Source organism: Gossypium hirsutum, chromosome A01 (genome assembly GCF_007990345.1).
Source record: "Gossypium hirsutum isolate 1008001.06 chromosome A01, Gossypium_hirsutum_v2.1, whole genome shotgun sequence".
NCBI classification, from domain to species: Eukaryota; Viridiplantae; Streptophyta; class Magnoliopsida; order Malvales; family Malvaceae; genus Gossypium; species Gossypium hirsutum.
In genome coordinates this window covers 26,831,933-26,855,975 of record NC_053424.1, presented here as the reverse complement: position 1 = coordinate 26,855,975, position 24,043 = coordinate 26,831,933, and the positions used below count along the sequence as shown (strand labels likewise).

The 24,043-nt window shown below is 33.1% G+C and overlaps 2 protein-coding genes and 1 non-coding gene across 4 annotated transcripts; 2 read left to right on the top strand and 1 right to left on the bottom strand.

The window, feature by feature from the left end:
* Nucleotides 1-7,202: 7,202 nt before the first annotated feature.
* On the top strand, nucleotides 7,203-7,309 carry LOC121207911 (small nucleolar RNA R71). The gene has a single exon (XR_005903005.1). It is a non-coding gene; the product is annotated as a small nucleolar RNA R71 (small nucleolar RNA).
* Nucleotides 7,310-12,371: 5,062 nt separating this feature from the next.
* On the top strand, nucleotides 12,372-16,027 carry LOC107917400 (mitochondrial outer membrane protein porin of 36 kDa-like). Its single transcript, XM_016846755.1, has 6 exons — nucleotides 12,372-12,437; nucleotides 12,525-12,752; nucleotides 12,863-12,935; nucleotides 13,089-13,180; nucleotides 15,425-15,645; nucleotides 15,721-16,027. Exons 1-6 carry the CDS (start codon nucleotides 12,372-12,374, stop codon nucleotides 16,025-16,027), a joined length of 987 nt encoding a protein of 328 aa, XP_016702244.1.
* A 3,017-nt stretch (nucleotides 16,028-19,044) lies between these two features.
* LOC107918155 (protein TIC 22, chloroplastic) lies at nucleotides 19,045-21,742 on the bottom strand. Of its 2 annotated transcripts, none has more exons than XM_016847685.2 (8): nucleotides 21,226-21,742; nucleotides 21,087-21,149; nucleotides 20,872-20,946; nucleotides 20,487-20,537; nucleotides 20,055-20,114; nucleotides 19,867-19,938; nucleotides 19,612-19,647; nucleotides 19,045-19,526 (listed from the first exon to the last, which is right to left on the bottom strand). In XM_016847685.2, the coding sequence occupies exons 1-8, from the start codon at nucleotides 21,601-21,603 to the stop codon at nucleotides 19,434-19,436; spliced, it is 828 nt and encodes a 275-aa protein (XP_016703174.1). In that variant the 5' UTR covers nucleotides 21,604-21,742; the 3' UTR covers nucleotides 19,045-19,433. The 2 variants fall into 2 exon arrangements, with proteins under 2 accessions (XP_016703174.1, XP_016703175.1); XM_016847686.2 differs by having other exon boundaries at nucleotides 19,368-19,526; nucleotides 19,612-19,676; nucleotides 21,226-21,662.
* Nucleotides 21,743-24,043: the final 2,301 nt, after the last annotated feature.

The following is a 24,043-nucleotide window of genomic DNA, read 5'->3' as shown; positions in this document are numbered from 1 at the left end:
ATTTTCATTTATTTACATTTTTATCTTTTTGAATAAATTGGTTTAATAATAATATTCATTAATTACATGGATACCCTTTGTATATTGTCCTCGATGTTTTGTAAGCAAAGGAAAATGGAAACAAATATTGACTCACTGGTTATCTATCGTTTAACTAATACCAAGCGGTATTATGTGGTCAGATAGTAATACGGAAAGACAACTTGTATTAGTAGATGAACCTACACATGTACTTAGTCTAATCAATTTTCTGAGTAAACTGATTGAAAGACTAATTTGTCATCTGTCAAGTCTAATTGGGGAGATGCTTTTTCTTGAGCATAAAAGTGAATGACTCCTAGAAGATATAGACATAGATGTGATTGATTGGACTGACAGTACATCAGACAGGACCCAAGTAGAATAAATCCTAGATCTTATTCACTTATAACATTCAAAGTGTGGCATACTTTAATCTTAAGTGGATGATTGATGATGTATGTATGACTTGTATACTTTGATACAAGTAAAAGTTTAAGTAAAAAGATAAGAAATTGAAAGCTAGTGTGTTGGGTGTAGACTTTTGTTGTATGTTGCATCATTCACAATAGTGGAATTCGTAGTCCAACTAATAGGTAAATTATATCCTCTCATCGGCATTACATGATAGATGAAAATTAAAAGTGGTCATGGGTTGTTTGTCTTTGTGATAAATGACTTAATTACTATTTGATAGTAATTGGTTTTTAATGAAGGAAGATGTAATGGTTACCAAGAGATAAATAAGATCATATTGGGAGAATGGATTTATTTCAAAGAGATTAAGAATATCTTATAAGGGAAACATGTTGATCACAAGGTCATTAGACGAGCACTGATTAAGTAGCTTTCATAAGGGTATATAATTAGGGAGAACTCAATTATGATATTATAATGGAATGGTTTCGCAACTAAATAAGTTTATAGTTAATAAGAAAAAAATTAAAACTTAATTATAAATTATTTGAGCCCTAATTACATATGTCCAATTGATCCCTCTGCTAGCTTATTGAAATCAGAAATGAATTTCAAGTAGAACCAAATTAACAGAAATGAATAGAAATGATGAAATTAGAGAAATGAGTCACATTCACAAATGAATGTTTTTTAGTATAGAAATGACTTGAGAATTACTTTAAGGCTTTTGAATTATTATTTAATTAATTAAATAATTGAAGTTTGAAAATGAAATTAAATTGATTAGTTATTATGAATCCATTGAATATAAAAATTACATATGATGGTCGCAAAACTAGCTAATAATTTGATTTAAGGCAAGCGCACCTATCAAACAGTAGTATAGTTATGGTAAGATCGGAATATCGTATTCACGAGGACTAAAAGTACTAGTAGTTACTCTCTTTTTATTACCTAGCCTAAGAATTTAAGGGTGTTTTTAAACTAAACTGATTTTCTAATTTATCTAAGATCACAACAGAGGCGAAAGTTGGAAAATACTTTAGGAAAACCAATTGAGAAGACAATACCCAAGAAAGAATCCACCTAGACTCACTTATTACCCTTGACTTAGACGATTTATTCACTTAACTTATTCCGTAGAAATCCCTAATTTATGTTAATATCTCTCTCGAGACTAAGAACAACTGACTCTAGGTTGATTAATTGAAATCTCTTTCTAATTAAAACTTTTATTGTCTCATTAACTCGATCTATGGATTCCATTATTAGATTTGACTCTAATCTGGCAGATTTATGTCGTCCTATCTCTAGGAGTGCATTCAACTCCACTTAATTATGAAAAATCTACTCTTAAACAGGGACTTTTGCTCCACTAAATAAGCACATCAAAAACCTGGATTAATATCCTGAAATATTAAAGCAAGAATTAAAACTCATAATTAAGAATAAGAACAAGTATTTATCATATAAATCAAAGCATAATAGGATTTGTTATAGGGTTCATCTCCCTTAGGTATTTAGGGAGTTTAGTTCATAATAATAATGGAAAACATCTTAAAGTTTGGAAGACAACAAAACATAAAGAAAACCCAAGAACTTCTAGGATGGAAATCTTCAGTCTTGATGTAAATCCTAGCTCCGAGGAGGTTCCGATGGCTAATCGCGAGTATTTTCTGCCTCCAACTCTGTGTATCCCTCTTAATCCTCCTCTAGGGTGTTTATATAGGCTTTAAAATGCTTCAGAACCCCCAACTGAATAGGACTAGGCTTAGGCTCGGTAGAGACACGGTCGTGTGCCATGCCCGTGTGAAGGTCCTCAGACCGTGTGCAATATTGAGTTGGTTCTTAGTCGACACAGCCATGACACACAGGCATGTGGTCTACCTGTGTGTCACGCACAGACGTGTGGATCACCCGTGTGGAAGTGCCTAGGCCATGTAGAACACTGATTTACTCAATTTGCCCCTTTTTGGCCCGTTTCTCGCTCATTTTGCTATCCGAAGCTCTCCTGAGTATAAAACATGAAATTAAAAGATTAGGAGCATCGAATTCACTAAAACCAATGAGAAATTATTCATAAATATGCCAAGCATGGGGTAAAAATATGTATAAATTACGGTTTATCAAATATCCCCACACTTAAGCATTTGCTTATCCTCAAGCAAAATCCTCAACTCACAATCAAAATAAATTCTTCTCAACTTATAATTCTCATCAATAATGTTTCAAAATAATTCACAAGTAATCATACATTGAAAAATTAACTAAAAGAACATTAAGGTTTCAAATAGTCAAAGTTGATCATTTTAATCATAAAATTATAGGCCTCCCCATTTATCTAAGTAATTATCTTTTAATTCCAAATTGACAAGGGTTGATATTCTCACTAAAGATTCACTCAAATCACTCAAAATGTTTAAGTTTAATAATCCAGCACTCAATAGTCAAACATGAAAAGTTATTACCATAAGCTTGCATGAAAATCAAATCTCCACCATATTGAATGAGATGATACACAAATAAAAAGGTTTTAAGCAGGGTTGTAATAGGGTTTGGGTTAAAAGTGTGGATAAAGGCTGCAAAAGAGGGTTAGAATCGAGATTAATTTAATAAATTACCAAATTTAGAAGGATGAAGCAAATTGCTAAATTACAAGAAAGTGCCAGAATTTGACTATCTAAAGCAAATGATGAGAGCTTTTTCTCAATATAATAAATTTACTTAACCAAGCTCTTTATAACAATAACTAATTGTAACTATACGTTTTTTTAAGACTAAGAACAAGTACAATGATGGAAAATACATAATAAGAAATAATTCTGCAACTGGAATGAAAGAACAAAGTTAGGTAACTAATTAAATCAAATCTCGGTAAAAAAGAGTCAATGAAAAGGGAGTAATTCTTAACGAATCAAAAAGGGTTAAGTTGTGGGTTATTATTAAGGGTAAAATCAAGAAATAAAAGTTAAGGTCCAAAGGGGTTCACTAGGGGTCAATTATGTGGGTAGGCTTTTATGGGGTAAATGGGTTAAAACCTAAGTGCCTTTATCATTTTCGTATATCAAATCAAAGGTGTGGTCTTGACATGTATAATTGAAGTAAGTTCTAGAATAACAAATCAATGTTGACTCACTCATAACCAATAAAATTAGTGAGCAAGAAAGATATATGCTCTAAAGGGCTCAAAATCGCACGAAATATATGGGAATTTGATGTCAATCCTGTAAATTCAAAACTTCAAGATAATACTTCAATTTAGGGAAATAACCTAGCAATTTTAATTCTCAAAAGTCAACTTATCATGCTTGATTATCTAATGTCTTTAAAGTTTAAACAATCAATGCACAATTACCTATGATTTACTTCAAAAACATATCAATAAAAATCATAAATCAATAAGAATTTACTCTAATAATGATATGAGAAAATTATTTGAGAACAAGATAAAAATTTAGGGATTTCTGATAATCTCATAAATAACCTCCCCACACTTAAAATGTACATTGTCCTCAATGTACAAAGATATATAATAATCATATAAGCATAATATCAAAAGAGAGGGAAAGAAGCGAAACTTCCCTGAATTTTTGAATGAAATCCTTGGAATAGCGAAGGCTGGATTTGTAGGTATGACCAATGAAGGGCATGATTCTGAGTTACTAATAAGAAAATAAACATGTAGAAGAGAATTAAGGCTTACTCGATAATAACCATTAGGATAAACATAGTTCAAAATATAAAAACATAAGTCTTCAAAAATAATTAAAAAGAAAGATAAAATTAAAAAGAAAAAGAAAAATAAAAATAAAATAAATAAATGGACTCAAAGGTCCTCATCATCGGTGTCGTGAGCCGGTGGCGCTGGAGGAGCGATATGGAGGTGCTCGCGAATCTGCCGCAAAGTCTCGTCGATACTATCGAACCTCGCATCAAGACTGTCGAACCTCTGAGCATAGTACTGACGGAAATCAGTAAACTCCTCGAAAGTTGGCAGTAGAAGGAGCATGGTGGTGACTCGATGGTGGAGGCTGTGGTGGATCCTCGTGAGGGGGAGGGACATCATCAGTAATGTCCTCTGGCTCATCCTGGTCATCAGATTGAACGAGTCGGTACTGAGGGGGGTCGAATCCACAGCGTCACTCTATCTTCCTCATATGGATCATATTAGAAATTCCCTGAGGAGACATCTGGGGGGTTAAAAAGGGGCACGGTTGTATGAGCCCCGTGTTGGACCACACGGCCATGTCACAAGCCCGTGTGGCTCACGTCCAACCCATGTTTATCGCGAAATTTGAATGTGTAATCGTCACACGGCCTGGGGACACGCCCATGTGGTCAAGCCATGTGGTGCACATGGTCGCGTCGCACGCTGTGTACCAGGTTCTTCGCTTCTCTCACGCGCGTGTGGTCTACCACACGCCCGTGTGTCTGAACACACTGCCGTGTGCCTTACCCGTGTGGCTCCCTGACTTAATTAAAATTTGAAAAATTAGCTCTAGTTTTCACACGGTCTAGGACACGCCCATGTGTCTAGGCCGTGTGCTCTACACGGCCGTGTCGCACGCCTGTGTGGATCGAATTAATGGCCGTGTGGCTCGATACTTGGGGAATTTTTAGCCCTGTTTCTACACGGCCAAGGACACGTCCGTGTGTCCAGACCGTGTGAGACACTGTACCTGCAAAAAAAATTAAAAATAGCTAAAATAAACTAGTTAGTGGTGTTAGTACTCAGGTTGCCTCCCGAGGAGCGCTTATTTAGAGTCTAAGCTAGACTTACCTCTCATTCGCATGATTACGGTGGACTGAGGAGTTGAAACTCCTCACTTCTGCTATCAATTTTATCAAAATAAGGTCTGAGTCGAGTATTCTTACTTTAAAAGTTTCGAATTTAGTACGTGTTACCTCGACTGTACCATGTGAGAAGATGTTCATTACCGTGAAGGGAGTTGCTCCATCTGTATTGTGCTCTAAAGTATCAGATCGGGTGTCCTCTTTATCTAACAATACTTTATCCCCAACTTTAATTTGCTTTGTTACATCCTTTCACTCATCGTGGTGCTACTTTAATTTTTCGTGTGCTTTTGGCTTCTCCTTGACATGTGTTCACCATTCATCTAGTTCATCGATCTGAAGCCTTCGTTCTTCATGAGTCGCTCCATTTTTTGGTATGGATTCCTGCAAAGAAGTTTGAGTTGTAATATTATTTAAATTAACCGAACTTAAACTATCATCTCAATTACTAGATATTTTAGCAGAATCATGAGCTTGGAGAGTAATCGTGTCATCACTTACACGAAGTATCAATTTACCTATGCCAACATCTATGATAGTTCTAGCAGTTCCTAAAAAGGGTCTTCCTAATATTAAAGGCACGTCATTATCCTTTTCCATGTCTAGAACAACAAAATCAATTGGGAATATAAATTCATCAATTTTAACAAGCACGTATTCAATAATACCCCTAGGTAATCTGATTGTTTTATTTGCTAATTGAATGCTCATCCTAGTTTGTTTGGGTTTCCCAAAGCCTAGTTGTTTAAACATTTATAGGGCATGACATTAATACTTGCCCCTAAATCAGCCAAAGCATTGTTAACGTTTAAACTACCAATTAAACAAGGAACCGTAAAACTCCCTGGATCTTTCAACTTGTTGGGTAGCTTATTCTGTAGAATGGCTAAGCAAACTGTGTTCAACTCCACATACGACGCCTAATCCAATTTTTGTTTATTTGCTAAAAGCTCCTTTAAAAATTTAACTGTGTTTGGCATCTGCGAAAGAGCTTCAATAAACAGTAAGTTAATATGTAATTTCTTTAATAATTTAAGGAATTTACCAAATTGTTCATCTGTGTGGTCTTTCCTTGTTGCACTTGGATATGGCACATGAGGTTTATATTCTCTACTTACTGATTTTTGTTCACTATGGTCCACATTATCCTTACCTTTACTTACCACAAGTCATTGCCTTGATTCTGGTTTAAGTTCAACTAACTCTTTCTCATCTCAAACGGTAATCGCATTAAGCTGCTCCTTTGGGTTAGTTTCAGTATTACTAAGCAAACTACCTTATGGTCGGTCAGAAATCAATTTAGCAAGCTGGCCTATCTGAGTTTTGAGCCTTTGGATCGACGCTTGTTGATTCTTAAGTGTTGTTTCGGTATTCTGAAAATGAGTTTCTGACACTGAGATGAATTTCGTTAGCATTTCCTCAAGGTTCGACTTCTTATCCTGCTGGTAAGGTGGTTGTTGAAAACTTGGGGGATGTTGTGGCCTTTGATTTCCTTGACCACCCCATGAGAAGTTGGGATGGTTCCTCCAACCTGCATTATACCTACATTATAAGTATTGCTGTATGGGTTATTTTGAGGTCTAAAATTATTATTACCCATATATTGAACTTGTTCCTCCTTGGTGTTAGGGTTGAAGGATTGATATTCTGTGTGTACTCCTCCTCCATTTGAATCGCACGTCATCACTGGATGTACCTGAGTAGAACCATACAAACCGTCAATATTTTTATTTAATAGTTCTACTTGGTTACATAGCATAGTAACCGCGTCGAGGTTGAAAACACCGGCTACTTTTGTCGGCTTTCTTCTCATGACTTGCCACTGATAGTTATTTAATGACATCTCTTTAATAAATTCATAAGCCTCTTTAGGTGTTTTGCTGTTTAATGTTCCATCAGCGGCTGCGTCGATCAGTTGCCTTGTTGAGGGGTTCACACTGTTGTAAAACGTCTAAACCTGCAACCATAAAGGTAACACATGGTGAGGGCACCTTCTTAATAGGTCCTTGTATCTCTCCCATGCATCATAAAGAGTTTCTAGATCCATCTACACAAAAGAAGAGATATCATTCCGCAATTTAGCCGTTTTAGCCGGCGGAAAATATTTAAGTAAAAATTTCTCTGTCATTTGTTCCCAAGTAGTGATTGACCCTCGTGGTAACGAGTTCAACCACTGTTTAGCCTTATTCCTTAATAAAAAGGGGAATAACCGAAGGCGAATGGCATCATCAGAAACGCCATTGATTTTAAATACGTCGCAGAGTCCCAGAAAATTCGCTAAATGAGTGTTTGGATCCTCGTCTTTCAAACCATCAAATTGAACAAATTGTTCTATCATTTGAATCGTGTTAGGTTTCAGTTCAAAATTATTTACAGCAATAGCAGGTCTAACTATACTTGATTCAGTTCCTGTTAAGTTAGGTTTAGCATAATTATACATAGTACGAGGAGCAGGATTCTGATTTACTGGATCAGCAGTAATCGCAGGAGTTAGCGGGTTTTCCTGATTTTCAGCCATCTCCTCGGTTGTGGCGTGAATATCTTTCTCTTGCTCTTCCTCTATGTATCTTAGGCTTCACCTTATTTCTCTTCAATATCTGCGAGTTGTGCTTTCGATCTCACTATCAAAAAGTAGGGGTCCTGACGGGTTTCTTCTAGTCATACATTATTAAAAACCTGCCAGAAGTATATAAAAGAAAATTTAGTGATATAAAAAAATTAAAATAAAAATTAAATTGCAATAAAATAAATGACTAAAGTAATAAAAATTAAGCATTCCTAATATCTTAGTCCCCGGCAACGGTGCCAAAAACTTGATGGTCATAAAACTAACTAATAATTCGATTTAAGGCAAGCGCATCTATCAAACAGTAGTATAGTTATGGTAAGACCGAAATATCATATCCATGAGTACTAAAAGTACTAGTAGTTACTCTCTTTTTATTATATAGCCAAAGAATTTAAGGTTGTTTTTAAACTAAACTAATTTTCTAATTTAAGATCACGACAGAGGCGAAAGTTGGAAAATACTTTAGGAAAACCAATTGAGAAGACAATACCTAAGAAAAAATCTACCTAGACTCACTTATTACCCTTGACTTTGATGATTTATTCACTTAACTTATTCCGTAGAAATCCCTAATTTATGTTAATATCTCTCTCGAGACTAAGAACAACTGACTCTAGGTTGATTAATTGAAATCTCTTTCTAATTAAAACCCCTCTTGTCGCATTAACTAGATCTATGGATTCCCTTATTAGATTTGACTCTAATCCGATAGATTTATGTCGCCCTATCTCTAGGATTGCCTTCAACTTCGCTTAATTATGAAAGATCTACTTAAATAGGGACTTTTGCTCCACTGAATAAGCACATCAAAAACCTGGATTAATATCCTGAAATATTAAGCAAGAATTAAAACTTATAATTAAGAATAAGAACAAGTATTTATCATATAAATCAAAGCATAATAGGATTCGTAACAGGGTTCATCTCCCTTAGGTATTTAGGGAGTTTAGTTCATAATAATAATGGAAAACATCTCAAAGTTTGGAAGACAACAAAACATAAAGAAAACCCAAGAACTTCTAGGATGGAAATCTTCAGTCTTTATGTAAATTTTAGCTCCGAGGTGATTCCGATGGCTAATCGCGAGTATTTTCTACCTCCAACTCTGTGTATCCCCCTTAATCCTCCTCTAGAGTGTTTTTATAGGCTTTAAAATGCTTTAGAACCCTCAAAAGTACCCTTTTCCGAATAGGACTAGGCTTGGGCTCGGTAGAGACACGACTGTGTGAAGGTGCTCAAGCCGTGTGCAATATTGAGTTGGTTCCTAGTCGACACAGCCATGACACACGGGCGTGTGGTCTACCCGTGTGTCACACACGGGCGTATGGATCACCCGTGTGGAAGTGTCTAGGCCGTGTGAAACACTGATTTAATCCCAATTTGTCCGTTTTTGGCCCGTGTCTCGCTCCTTTTGCTATCCTAAGCTCTCCTGAGTATAAAACATGAAATTAAGAGATTAGGAGAATCGAATTCACTAAAACCAAGGATAAATCATTCATAAATATGCCAAGCATGGGGTAAAAATATGTATAAATTACAGTTTATCAACATATCTTTCCTCAAAGATTCTTTTACGGTAAAGTCGTCATAACTTTAATTGATTTAAAATTGGGTTGAGAAAATGATATAATTGAGAAATTAATTTAGTTAATTTTAAAATTAATTAATATTTATTTTAGAAATAAAAAACAAATATTTCTTTGGTAGAGCTATTAAACAAGTTTTTATACAAAAGTTGCATATATTGTTATTTTGCGAGAAAGTAGTGAGAATTTATTTTCTAAGAATAAATTTTATTTTCTAGGAATAATAATTTGCATTGGTTTCTATTTGAGAGAATTATTTTTTCTACTGGAAGTAATAAATTATTTTTGGTTCTGTATTTGGTTCTCGTTGTTCGAGCCCACACTCGATGCAATTTGAGGTATGAGATAGCAGAGAAGGTCGTTCGGTTGAAAGGCGGGAATGTTTTGGATCCATCTCGCACAAAACACATGTACTTTTCGAAAAAAGTTTATTATTATAAATATCACAAACCAGCTCGATTTTTAAAATTTTAATTTACCCTTGTGAGTGAAAATCGTTTTCTAAACAGAATCTTTCCAACAAATAGGGCATTATTCTCTATTGTTTAATATTACTAAAACTCATTGTATCATATATAGTATCACATTATCAAACCTAATTCATGATCGCAATAATATATGTGTATATAATTCGACATAGCTCAATCGAATCAAGTAGCCAAATGTATACATACTTCAATTATGTTCGTCACCAATATGATTCGATTATAAATAACTACTTAATTAAAAAATAAATTAGAAACAAATTATGAAAGCATAAACTAGATTCGTTGTTTGTGTCCATTCTCATCTTTTTGTTGTCCCTCGACGTTTCAATCTTGTTTTTAACCTCATTCACTAAATCGAGTATAAAAAATATATTGAATTCTCATTTACTAACCTATAATTATTCAATTAAAACTCATTTTACATACTTTTCAATCTAGTCCTTTATATCGCTAATATCTTAAATCTTACATTTTACAATTTACTTAATCGAATCTAAATCTGACTTTGTATTTATTTATTAGAAAATCCATTCTATACTTTCCCTTACACTTGGGTCCTTGTTAAGTTAAATATAATTTCTAAGATTTGAGCTTAATCTAACTACATTCCAAGCTAACCTATTTCATCCTTTTCATAATTTTCATATAATCAAGTTTAATCTATTATGATTTTCATGTTTCTAGTCTCAATTACATTAAGACTTCTCTAATCGCAATTTTAAAAATTACTAACAATTATAAAAACTAATCAATGGGTTGACTTAATACAAGCTTTCTATAAAAAAAATCCATAAAATTTTACCAGGAAACCTTTCTCACTAATCTACTATAATATATCCATGAAAACCCAACTATTCTATATCAAGAATTAACAAAGTTTCAAAAGAAAACTCAGCTATTTCTTAACGTATAGCACACGACAATAGTGAAATAAGAAAACAAGTTTTTCTTTTCTTTCTCTTGATGTTCGATGGAGGAAAATGAGATGAGAATCATGTTTTTTTTCTTCTCTCCCTTATCCTATATCTATATAATTAATATTTAATTAACTAATTAAAACCAAATCAAAGGCCATCATTTAATCTACAACAATTAATGGACATGAACGACCAAGATTCACCAGGGCCAGTAGTCCTAATTAATTAATGGTTAAATCATTATTTAACCCTTGATTTAATTCACATTTAAACCTCTACTCAAATCCAATTAAATTTCAACTAGTTTTAACAACTACACAATTTAGTCTCTGTACTATTTTCTTTAATAAATTAAATAAATCACTCATTACAAATATTCATAATTAATTCATAATTTTTTGGTTTAATACTCGAATTATCTCGGTTTAAGAAAATTCAACTATAAATCGAGTTTTTCAACATCGATAAAAATTGAGTAGTTACACTTGCAGCTTCGAGGAAGCTAGCTTCGAAGTTCTTTTGGTAGGTTGGTACGGGGTCATCTATCCATATTTGGCATGACCGTTAGGGGTAGAGAGTTTAGTGGGAAATGAGTCGAGCTATAATGTGTCAATTTCGAGACTCGACAATTAGGTCATGTTTAGTTCAATGTAATGGCATAATCGTTAAACTATTTCACGGGCCCACCATAAACAGATGTTTGGTTAAATGGAATGCCCTATTATGGGCTTATTTCATTACGAGCCTATGCAATGAAATGGTTTGATTTCTATTTCGTTTCCTCACTATTGATTACTGATTCGGTGCTTAAGGAGGCCATCACCACAAAAATGCTCCCTACTTTATCCTCTCCCTTCTCACCTCAAAAAAGCTCCCACGTAGCGAGACAGTCACTCTCTTACTTCCTTTGACTCTGGCCATAGCACTCCTCACCTTTATCGCAGTGTCCTTCAAGTAAACATTTTCTCCCTCCATTCCTTTCATTTTCCTCCCTTCTAATTTTTCTGCCCTTTTTTTTCTCTCTTTTTGAATTCCTTTTCTTTTTGTCAATAGAGTTGTCATAGCCTCTATTTGAATCGAAATAAATATCTCTATTGATTTGTCCATTTTTAGGTTCGTTTTCACCATTTTTAGGTTTTTTTTCCTTTTATTTGTTTTGTTTTTCTAGAAAGTTAAAGTTTTTGGATTTGAAATTCTGGGTTATTTTGACTTTGTTTGATTTGAGATAAGAATTGGGTTTTTTTTTCTTTTGATTTAGATTTTTCAGTACTATCAAAGAAGAAGAAAAAATGAGTTGGAAAAGCAGAAGATTTTATCCAAATCCAAAATCTATGGTAACAAAAAAGGTGAATCTTTTGCTTTGCATTGGTTATTTTTATGCTGGAATGCTCTTTTCTAATAGGTAAATTTCTTTTAATTTTCATTTCTTGATTTGGTTCTAGCTTGTATTTGCAGTTTGATGAATTAGGTGATTGTAAAAATTATATATATAATTTAGTGAAAGCAATAGTTGTTTTGTTTTTTGTTTTAATTAGTTCCATGGACCTTTTTTTTTCCATTTTCTTCTTGTTTTTCTTCACCTATGGTTGCAGAGTTGCAAGAAAAAGAAACGACCAAGTGCTTTTTTGCTGTTGAAATCGATGATAAGGTTGTCAGAAAAATCGTTATGGGCCTTACATACTTTATAATCTTTTTTTGTTTTTGTTTTTGTTTTTTACAAATGGATGCTTCATAGAAAACTATTCTTATTACTGGTGGTGCTGGGTTCATTGGCACTCACACTATGGTACAACTACTCAATGAAGGTTTTAAAGTATCAATTATTGACAATCATGATAACTCTATTATTGAAGCTATTGATAGGGTTAAGAAATTAGTGGGTCCTGAACTCTCTAAGAAACTCCAGTTCAACTTGGAAAGTAAATTTTTTTCCATCTTTTACTCCAAAGATGAAACCTTTGTTGTATGTATCATTTTATTATGATGATCACACATTTGTGTTTTTATTTGTTTTAAGATCTATGATGGGATCAAAGCTTTTTCATATAGATTTTTGGTTTTGTTTGCTTGCAGGATGATTTGAGGAACAGGGATGACTTGGACAAGCTTTTCTCTAAAACAAAGTACTGCCAGTTGAATATATATTGTAATCTTTTTTTGTTTTGATTGTTTGCATCACAATGGTCCATAAATTTATTGTCATTTTACAGTTTCATTTGAGATTATGCTTGCAAATGACTTAAAATAAATGTAATTTGACTAATGTTGAATTGGATTTCACTTGTAACAATTGGCTTAGGTTTGATGTCGTCATACATTTTGTTGCCTTTAAGGTTGTTGAGGAGAGTGTCGGTAACCCTTGTCAGTAATGGGTTGCTGGGAAGCCCTATGGTGCAGTGGAAAAATTATTCTGGCGAACCAAACCAGGAATCTATGCACAAGGAACGAATCAGGAAGAAAAGGTTTGAAAAATATACCTTTCGTACTCTAAAAATAGGAAGGAACCACTTCTGTTTTAACCCCCTTCGAGTGCTGCCGATCCAAAGCCGCAACAGAATTGCCCCAGCCTCTACATAGTCCACCCTGTTACAAACGAATGAAAAAAAAACTCTCACAGAACATTTCAAAAAGTTTTTCTGAAAAGAAAATGTGGCTGCTAGACCTAGGTTCCTTTTCTTTTGTGGTTAATGTTGGTCAACACTTTTCTGCACCCTAGGGTTTTACTTTATGATTTATTTCCTTTTTATTTAATATTCCTTAAAAAAATGGAATCCCCTTTTTTGTGCTAGAATATATATGAAAATATCACATTGTAATATCCTTTCTGAAAGGATAGTAATTTCCATATATATTTTATGTTTGACCAAAATTAATTATTATAATACTTTATTTTAATAATTTCGGTAAATAAATCATATTTTATATTTTATATGAATCAAATATGTACATTTGTTTTAATTATGTTCTCTATTCTTGTACAATGAATTTGTACATGTATTGTGTTCATTATTTAACTCTCGAATTAAATTAATTCAGTAATTAATATAATTCTCATGACAGTTAAATTTAATATCAATTGTGTTTAGATTCTGTTTGTTTCAACCATAAGGTGTGACCTTGTAGACTCTTGTAACATTGGTAGTAATACTAGAACACTTTTAACATTACAAGTTATGAGTGGCATCTAGCAATGCATCATCACTACCCAAGTTACAAGAAGTTGTGGTTCAACATAACCTTTTTGTTATAAATTTTCATGTATAATATCTTTTTGTCCTTTATATCTCGGTTGGACACTAGTCATGGAATGGTCACACTTGCAAAGTCCGATCTCATGTTTCTTAATACCTGAAGTAGACTACAATAAACTAATAAGTGTAATATCTCATATTAACTTATTTGAGATTGGCCATGCATTTCTAGTCTCACTTTATCAAGTGGCCTAAGATATTGCTCCCATTATTTAAGAGGGACAAATCCTATCTTGATCAATCATATCCCACTACATAGATTGTGGCATACCCAACGCCAGTCTTTATAGTACAACCTATTACAGTAGACGTTTGATTGTATCAAAATATACGACTCACGATGTTGGGATAATGATGATATCAAGTCTAAGGATTGTATACATAGTTATCACTATAAGTAATGTTGTGACTATTACATAATAATGCAAGAAACATACTCATAGTGGGTCAGTCCAATATGTCGTTCTCTAACATATACTCATGTATTGATTTTGACATCTCTATGTCAATGACAACACTTTATCATCAATCAACTACATGTTAGTCTTAATACATTATTGTTGTCCAAGTCCAAAATAATACTCGACTAAAGACTTTTTAATAAAAATCATATTATTCTCAGGATATTATTATAAAACAATTTATTTATATACACAGAAAAGAAGCTGAAATAATAATGGCAATACTTTATATTAATAAATGAGGTAAAACAAGTATGTTATTACAATAATCTCATTATTGGTCATTGGGCATACTCTAACAGTCAGTATTTTGACAATAATTTGATTGGCACTATCAATTTGTATGAGATCATGACCAAATATAATTGCAAAAAGTTATGAGAATTTCTTCAAAACTCTTTGTTTTCCTCTATATGGTATCTTTTTGGTTTCATAGTTGCATTTCAACTTATCTAAGAATGATGTTAAATTAGTATAATTGCTAGAATTCCTTGTTGAGTTGTTCCTATTTGTTCTAGTCTTCGAAGAAGGCCCATTTTTATCTCTATGATTTTATCTAAGAAGATGTTAAACTAGTATAATTGTTCCTATTTACTAGAATCAAGGAGCTTATTATATGTCAATGCTTTTATGCCAAGAAAACAATACTTTTTGCTTATACTGCTTCAATTCCACTAAATTTTTCAAGTGTTAGTAAACATGAACACCACTCGATTGCGTCCTTATTCTTCTCTTACTTTGGTGTTATACGTATTCACACGTTTTTTTTACTAAGCAAATGGTATTCTCATCCCCTGCAACTGTATATGGCCAACTAGAAAAAATACCATGTGTTGAGGATTTTGAGTTGAAGGTCGTGAATCCTTATGTCTGTTTTGAGATGCTGTTGGACATGTCTATTTTTTCACTTTTGTATATATTAGATTGAACTCCAGTATTTGCATGAGTATGCTAGGATAAGCTCAAGCATTGGATTGACTGCCAAACCGATAGTTAACTTCTCGAGTGTGCTTGGAACAAATGTTCTTACACTAGGTATCGATATCTCATTCGACACAAAGGTTTGGAATTTTACCAAATGCAACACGGGATTGAGCTTCACCAATGCAGACCTTATTGCTTTTTTGGCTTTTCATGTGGTTATGTTCTATATGCTTATCTACAGCTGAACATTCCAAATGATATAATCTCAAGTTTAATACCCTGTTTGTCAATGCAGGAATGAAAAGGGTGATTCAGTTAACGCATCTTATTACCATATTGTGAATCCATTGACCAACGTTGTTGTTGGTGTTGAGGTGACCCACAGGTTCTCTAGCAATGTGAACACTGTCACTATGGGTACACAACATGCATTGGATCCATTAACCACAATCAAGGCACCGGTGAACAATGCCGACAAGGCAAGCACACTCATTCAGTACGAGTGGTGCCCGAAATCCCTCTTTACCAATTTTAGAGAGGTGGATACAAAGTCCATTGATAAGAGCCCTAAGGTCAAACTTGCTTTGACACTCAAGCCTTGAGAGCTTAAAAAAAAACTTATTTTGGTAAGAGTATGGTAGACTTAAAAAGATTTTTTAAGTTCTAGTTTGTTGTTGACTTTCATGGTGTTGTCATCTTCCCTTTTATGTCAATGGTTTTTCATTTTAAAAAAGAATAAAGTGAAAAAAATGTGATAATTGTTTTTATTCATTCCTTGTTTAATTGAGGTACCTTTGATTTGCCCCATAATTTTTTTTAGAGGCTCTCTTTGTTTTTTTCATGGAGTTTACTAATAAAGGAAAATAAGAGTTGTACCTTTTTTTTGTTGAGAACAATATTTACTTGGTAAAAGGTATAGGCATAAAGTCTAACATTGGTAGGGGTGTGCAAATTTTGGGTAAAACTGAATTAATTCAGTTAACCAACCGAATTCAGTTAATCGGCCAGTTAATTGAATTAATTCGGTCGAGGTCAGTTAATAATTTTTTGGAAGTTTGGTTAACGGTTAATTTGGTTCGAAATTGGTCGGTTAATCGAATTAACAGAATTTAATAAATAATAGTATAATATATAAGTATTCAGTCGGTTCAGTTAATTTTTTGGAAATATAAATTAATCGGTCAGTTAAGCTGGTTAATTTTTTATATGTTTTATACTTGTTTTAACCAAAAATAAAAATATATATATATAAATTTCGTTTAATTCGGTTAACCGACCGAATTAATCAAAAAAGTTCGGTTAGGTTAACTTTTTTGAAAAAAATTCAGTTCATTTAATGGTTAACAGTTTAAAAAGGTCGGTTAATTCGATTGAACACCCCTAAACATTGGATTAGCTTGTAAACTCGGCCATGGAAAGCTTTCATCACTGGTGGTGAGATTGCCTAAAGGTAGAATTATCATTGAGACTCTTATATTTTGAGTCTGATTGTATTTTGATCTCTATTTAAGAAATATACAAATTAGTACATTTACGTTAAAGTAAAGAGCAAATTGTTTTTTTTACAACACAATTTGGAACGACGATATTACAAAAGAGAACAAATACTTTAAAGAATTTAGTTTAAAAGTGTTCAGTTTGCTATTAAAAAGTACTTTTGATAGATAAAATGTTTACTTTAGAGGTGATGTTATGATATAAAATATGTATTTATATGATGTTTAAATTCACTAATATTATATTATTTTTAGTAAGGATATAAAAGAAAATAATTTATTATTGACTCATTATTAATTTTTTGATATATAAATTTTAAATTTTAAATATTTTTAACCATTAATATTAATTATTTTTTTTAAAAAAAAAGGAAGATGTAAATAGTAAGAATAAAATGTATATATTTTAAACAAATAAAATTAGATTAAAAAAGAGTTGAAGATATGAACTTGTCGAATCTAAAAATATTTTTAAATATTAAATTCATTCATAATTAAGCTTATAGAATGTATTTGTTGTGTGTCAACTATAATGAACATAATTTGAGAAACATTGGATTCAAATGATAGTTCATTATTTTAATATGTATTAAATAAAATATTTTAAATATTTTAATATAAAAATAAAAATATTTTAATATAATTTAATATAAAAGTAATTATATTAAGAATATTACTAAATTATATATTATTTTTATTAAATTATATTTAATAATAATTATATTAAAATATAATTAAATTATTTATTATTATTTTTATTAAATCATATTTAATAATAATTCTATTAAAATTTAATAAAAATAATCATTTATCTAATTTTTTTGTTAAGGATACTCTGGTCATTTTAACTTTTCTCCTTATGCTATTACAAATCTATTCCATTCAACCAAACATAATAATACAGATCTATTCCATTTCATTCAACTAAACAATTGAATTACTGATTATAGTTCTATTATATTACAGCTCTATTCCATTCCAGTGAACCAAACGTGCCATTAATGTTTGTTTCGGGAGGGGGTGTAGGGTGGGATGCCAAGGGGGTTCGGGAGTTGTTTTCAGTGGAGGAGGCGGATCAGATTCTGTGCATTACAATTGCCACGCCGGGGCCACCGAATATGTTAGTATGGGGACATTAGCAGACGGGCTGTTATTCGACCAAATCGAGCTATACATGGTTTCTGCTTCATAATTTTGGGTTGGGTCTTCACCAGTTCTATTGGAAAGCTACTAGGAAAGTGGTGACTCTTCCCAAGAATCGGGTGTTTGCTTGGTGCCTCGAACCCACTGACTAATTATGCAAGATGCCACCGATGTGCTCACCCTATGGATGCATTGCGTGATTGCCTAGCTTCTTACAACACCTCAGTTCTTGCTAGTATTCATGATAACCTGTTACAAGCTAATGTTAGTTGTATTGATTGGTCGGAGATGGCCATGCCTATTTTGGATGAGGCCGCCTTTTGTGGATTTGTTGGTCCTAATTTGGAACCTATGGAATGAGCGTAACAAGGTGGTGATGCGAGGCCGTTGGACAGCACCACACATGATTTTGGACGGGGTGAAAGGGCTTAACGATGATTTTCGAATTCATAATTTGGTTAATCCACCGATTCCTTCGACAGGTTCTAAAGGTAAATGCTGATGGGTGAGCATTGGGGTTGTAATCCGTGATTCTGATGGGCTAGCGACGAGTGTGGCTGATTGAGGGAGTCATTGTGGACGGAGGCGGCGCACTCCATGGGCTTCCGTGTGGAAAGCGGTTCTGCTATTATTATTACTACATTTGTCGTTATTGAGCCATATGTTACACGAGGCTCAGAACATGAAAATTTTATTTGATTTTTAAAAAAGTTTTGCTATGTAGGGTTGTTGATTGTGTAAGTAGACCGGCTCAGAATGATGTTACTTTCGAGATACATCAAATTAATTTCTTTGTTAATTAACTTTTATTTAGAGCTAATTTAATTAGTGAAACATAACAAATAAAAAGTCAACTAATTTAACCTACTGATATTAAATCGACTGGATTAAATTGATTAAAACTATGTCTGCCAAATAAGTTTAAAGATGATCAAAACTAATTGGATCAACATTAGACCAACTACTTTAAGGCCAACAAATCACGGAGAAGAAAAGTGGATTCATGAGGGATCTCAAACAAGAATAATTTTTAGCAAATAATTTGCAATTCTATGTTTGCTTTTCTTAAAACTCTTCCTTGATGAAGAAATGTAAGATGTAAGCCAAGACACAACTAATGCTTTCTCTACCAATTTACTCGTTCAAAGTATAAATATGCATATCAATGACCGCACTACTAGGTTTCCTTGCCTATTTCTTTTCTCTTCCTTTTTTCCCGGTAACATATGGAGAACCCATCAGACAGTGTACATCCCACTCTTAATTACCATCTCTTCCATTCCAAATTCTACTTCAAGAGCTTCTGAGTTGCTGTAATCGCATTTTTTATGTTATCAAATGGACAGGCGAAAGTAACATCCCAACTGCCTCATACTTTCACCACATCTTGGAGGTGTTGAGAATAGCTTTTACCGGGTGGAATGAATATTAGATCTTCCCAGCCCGAGTTTTTCTCGCTCATCTGCATCAAACAATGTTGAACTATCAGATTCCAGTTCCTTATTCTAAGTGTTACATAGACCTACTCAGCAATTAGATTCTCTTACCTCCATTTTCTTCAGAACGTCTTCCAAGCTTCCAACCTGCTCCAACATATTGGATGAAATGAATACTAAGAAAGGCAAAGCCAAACCGAAAATCATACCATTAATAAAGCACTTATACACAGATGGAACAATTGAAAGCATTTAGGAGAGAGAGTGGAGGGGTTTTGATGTCTAATCTTTAATCCATGCATGCATGTACAATTTGAATCTCCAAAACAGACACATAATACACACACACACAAACATGCGCGATACCATGATTTGCTGAGAAACACCAGGTCCTCTCGATGCCCTTGAAACCTTTGAAAGTTCTTTTTCAATATCTTCCTACACAATAACAAGTAAATAATAGAAATCATGTATGGTTAACAAATATTTATAAATGAATAATAAACAAACAAAAAAAAAAAAGTGTCTATAACAACTTGATGGATCAAGCTAACCTTATTGAAATATATTGGGCAGTAACGCTTGTTTTTCTTCCTCACAACAAGGAGGTCAGACTGTAGAAAGAGGCATTAAAGAAAAAAAATCTAACATTAATTTGTGGTGACATAGAAATTGTTATCACAGTTCAGCTCCTCATGCACTCCTAATGGAAAAACAGCATGTTGGAAGTGGCAATATCTTTCAGAAACTGTGGAGGAAAAAACGTTCTGATTCATCAATTTATAATAACACCGGAAGTGTCTCATATTCACAACAAGAAGTAAGGAAAGTCTCTTTATGCTATGATAATACAGAAAAAAGAATTGCGAATGATTCAATGCGCCACTGTGAGTAACCATATACATGCATAAATAAGGTTTTGGTACCAACTAAAAAACCATGCGATACATTGTATACATATATATTGAATAAAATATATAGCATACCTGGAAAACTGGAACTCCATCGAACCCACTTTTGATGTCACCAGATTTCAGCTAATAGATATGAGAAACTATTGTGAGTAATGGTGTAGAATTGCCCAAGTAAGAAAGTAACATCTTCACTCAAGTACAAAAGAATAATCATTATAATCTCATTTGAAGCATAGTTGTCTACTCTAAGTACCCAACAACCAGTCCACATAAAAACTGACACCCAACAATCTTACACCTAAATGAAAATTGAAACATTTTTTCCTTCATTGTGTTAAAATTTCTTAAAAGAAACACAATCTAGATGAAATAAGTCCACTGCATTAAGTAGCAAAGTTCAGCTATTTATGTTCCCTTTTAAGAACAACTTTAAAACCAAATTGCATTAAACACTAACCTCTAGTGCATTCTTTATTTGAATTGGATCCGGTAGAAAACGAAATGCAATTCCTTCAACCTTCAGTGAGTATACCTGTATATATATTATGAAACCAGCAATCATAAAAATCAATATTGTTATTTCCAAATCAATTTTAGTTAATATTTTAAATTTTTTTGAACATAAATGACAATTGGAAAACCGGTAATTAAAAAGAAAAAAAAAAGCGTAACCTGATCAAGTGTAATCGGCACGACTTTAGCATTACTTCTCAGCTCCCTTCTCCGTAATCGAACCTATGAAAAAATAAAATAAAATAAACACAAAAAGGTTCGAAACTTCCTCTAAATTTTTAAAAAAAATTTAACTAACCTGAGCAAGAAAAGCCTCGGCGTCTTCTTGGCGAAAGCAAAGTAAGCCAATAGACTTGGCTCCATTGGGATCAGAGATAAGCACGAACTCATTGTTGGAGTTGCTCACTGTATAGACAGCGGTGCCGGCTAGAGTTTTCGCAACTTGCTCGGGATTCAACGTGGCAGCCGCCGCTACCGCAGCCTTCGGCTGAGAAACTGAGGCAAAGAGCGGACGATGGTGGGAAGTCGCAGAGGGGGAGAAACCGGCGGCAAAGTTGGAGGCAAGACGGTTGGTATGGTGGAGGCGGGTGGCGAGCTCAGCGCCGAGACGGTGGATGAAGGTGGAGAGGGATAAGAGAGGGTTTGAGGGGAATGGAGGAGGTTTTGGGAATTCCATTTTTCTTTTCTGAGGGAAAAAGAAAATGAAGTTATGAGCCTGAAATGTAATTTGTTTTGTTCAACGGACATTTTTCGATGGTCCAATTCGTTATAAGGGCTTCAACCCCATTTCAGTCTATTGGGTTTAAAATGTTACCGAAGCCTACTTCGGATTGACCAAAGAAATTGCGAACTGTAAATTATATTTTCTAATAAATTTCAAGGATCATTTGTGATATTATTCCTTTTATAGTTCAGTTAATATTTTTTTTATAAAATTTATTAGAGAGATAAGAGGAAATGACTTATTTAACCCTCTAACTTAAAAAAGAGTCATTTTAACTTTTTATTTAATTTTTTTTGCTTCATTTAGCTTTTGGAAACTTATATTATTTGTCAAATCACAAAAAAAAAGTTAATATTTGTTAATTTTACTGACATGACCACGTGACCACATCAACAATTAATTTTTTTTTAAAAGTTTAAAAAATTAATTAACTACTGACATGGTATCCATTATGGCAATCCACGTGTATCAGCAAAACTAACAAGATTAATTTTTTCGTTAATTTTAAGGTGATTTGACAAACAACACAAATTTAAAGACTAAAAAAGATATAATTAATTGAAAGGCTAAAATAATCTCTTTTTTTTAATTAAAGGGTCAAATAAATCATTATGTTTTTTTTATGACAACATATCTTTTCTAAAATATGTATTGAACATTAATTGAAACAATACAAAAACTAATAAAAGTAGTAAGCCTAGTATTGAGATAAGAAGGAATAAGCTTACGTTTTACTTATGATAATTCTAAACTTAATCAACCATCTTGTATTTTATTTCTCAAAAAATTGTATAGATAAAGAGAAGTTTTACCTTGACATTAATTTTTAAATGGCATGAAGAAAAAACATTTTTAAAAGACAAATTCTTTAGGGGTTGGGTACTAAAAGAATTTAGAGTAGTAGTAAAGGAGCTTATATAAATTCTTTTAAAGTTAGAATTAATTAATTATATTAATAGCTAATTGAATAGCTTTACTTATTTCAAATTGAGTAATCTCGACTAACTAATTAAATTTCAAATCCAACTTCATAATCACAATATCATATAGATTTTTCAATTTTTGTATTTTATAAAATGTAGGTATCTATGGCATAATCTAAACATCTTTTTCTTTTCCTTTTTTTAACCTTTTTCAATTACTTTGCTGAAGAGTGAAGACTAAACCTAATAATCACTAATAATATTCTCATTGCTCAGTAAGTTATTCATTTTGTGCAGATCAATAAAGGTAAGTTAAAGTGTATGGCTATTCAGGTTTATTTAGAGATAACATATTATACGGTGCGGCTAAGAGTTTTTTTTTAAAAGACGCATTGTATGAAGTAAGATTTTGGAAAACGCTAGTTCCATAAATTATGCGATGCATCTCTTCGTTTTCGATGTAGGTTTTATGAAATGGGAGCATAGTTGAGGAGTTCAAATCAATGAGGGGAATTAGATAAGGTGATTCTTTGTTGCCTTATCTTTTATTCTTGGGATGGAGTATCTAGGACATACCATTGAGAAGTCTATAGAAGCTAATGAATGGCGATCGGTTCGACTGGCTAGATAGGGTCCGCTAATCCCCCATTTGTTTTTTTTTCCCATTGATTTAGTGTTGTTGTATGATGCTGATATGGCACAAGAGAGAATGAATTGTAATATCCTTGATTAGTTTAGTATGTTTTCAGGCCATAGGATTAATGCTTTTAACACATATATTTATTTTTCGCAGAATGTGGGAGAGGTTGATGCAAATGCTACAAGTATTTTCTTGGGTTTTCAAAGGGTGTTAGATCTTAGCAAGTACCTTAGTGTACCATTTTTTCATAACCGTGACAAGAAAAGTACCTTTCACTTTGTAATTGACAAGGTTCATAGTAGATTGAACGAGTGGGATGCAAAGTTGGCTAGTAGAGTTACTTTGGCGAAATCAGTTCTATATCAATTCTGAATTATTATATTCAACATTCATACCTTTAGAGGTTTGTGAAGAGGTTTAGCAAATTGTTTGTTGTTTTTTCTAGAGAGGGTCATCATCTACAATAAAAATATATTCGGTGAATTGGAAGGATGTATGTCAATTAGATGTTCTTTTTTGAACAAGGACCACTAACAACCAGAAGAATGTATATGGGGGTTTCTTTGGAGGACTAAATTTCCTCGACGTGGTAGTCAATTTCTTTGGTTGGTTGCTAAAGGGTGAGTTTTTGATGAAGCCGGCCTGCATGTAAACAAGAAGCAAAGAAGCTGCCCGAGCCATGAAGTTGTAGCTGAAGTTCATGTTGCTGATTTATTTTGTTACTTCAAGTATTTGTTTTGTTACTTAGTTGAAAATGAACTAAGTTGGTATTGTTTTGATGAAATTAGGTGCTGATAGATTGATAAATCAACATAGCTATGTGTGCAAG

Excerpts from the sequence above, each read along its gene's own strand:
- LOC107917400 (XM_016846755.1), top strand. The coding sequence starts at position 12,372 with ATGGTTGCAGAGTTGCAAGAAAAAGAAACGACCAAGTGCTTTTTTGCT. Across the intron at positions 12,438-12,524 it reads CTGTTGAAATCGATGATAAG|AAAACTATTCTTATTACTGG; the intron begins GTTGTCAGAAAA and ends GATGCTTCATAG. Across the intron at positions 13,181-15,424 it reads GGTTGCTGGGAAGCCCTATG|ATTGAACTCCAGTATTTGCA; the intron begins GTGCAGTGGAAA and ends TGTATATATTAG.
- LOC107918155 (XM_016847685.2), bottom strand. The coding sequence starts at position 21,603 with ATGGAATTCCCAAAACCTCCTCCATTCCCCTCAAACCCTCTCTTATCC. Across the intron at positions 20,538-20,871 it reads AAATAAAGAATGCACTAGAG|CTGAAATCTGGTGACATCAA; the intron begins GTTAGTGTTTAA and ends CATATCTATTAG. Across the intron at positions 19,527-19,611 it reads ACGTTCTGAAGAAAATGGAG|ATGAGCGAGAAAAACTCGGG; the intron begins GTAAGAGAATCT and ends TGTTTGATGCAG.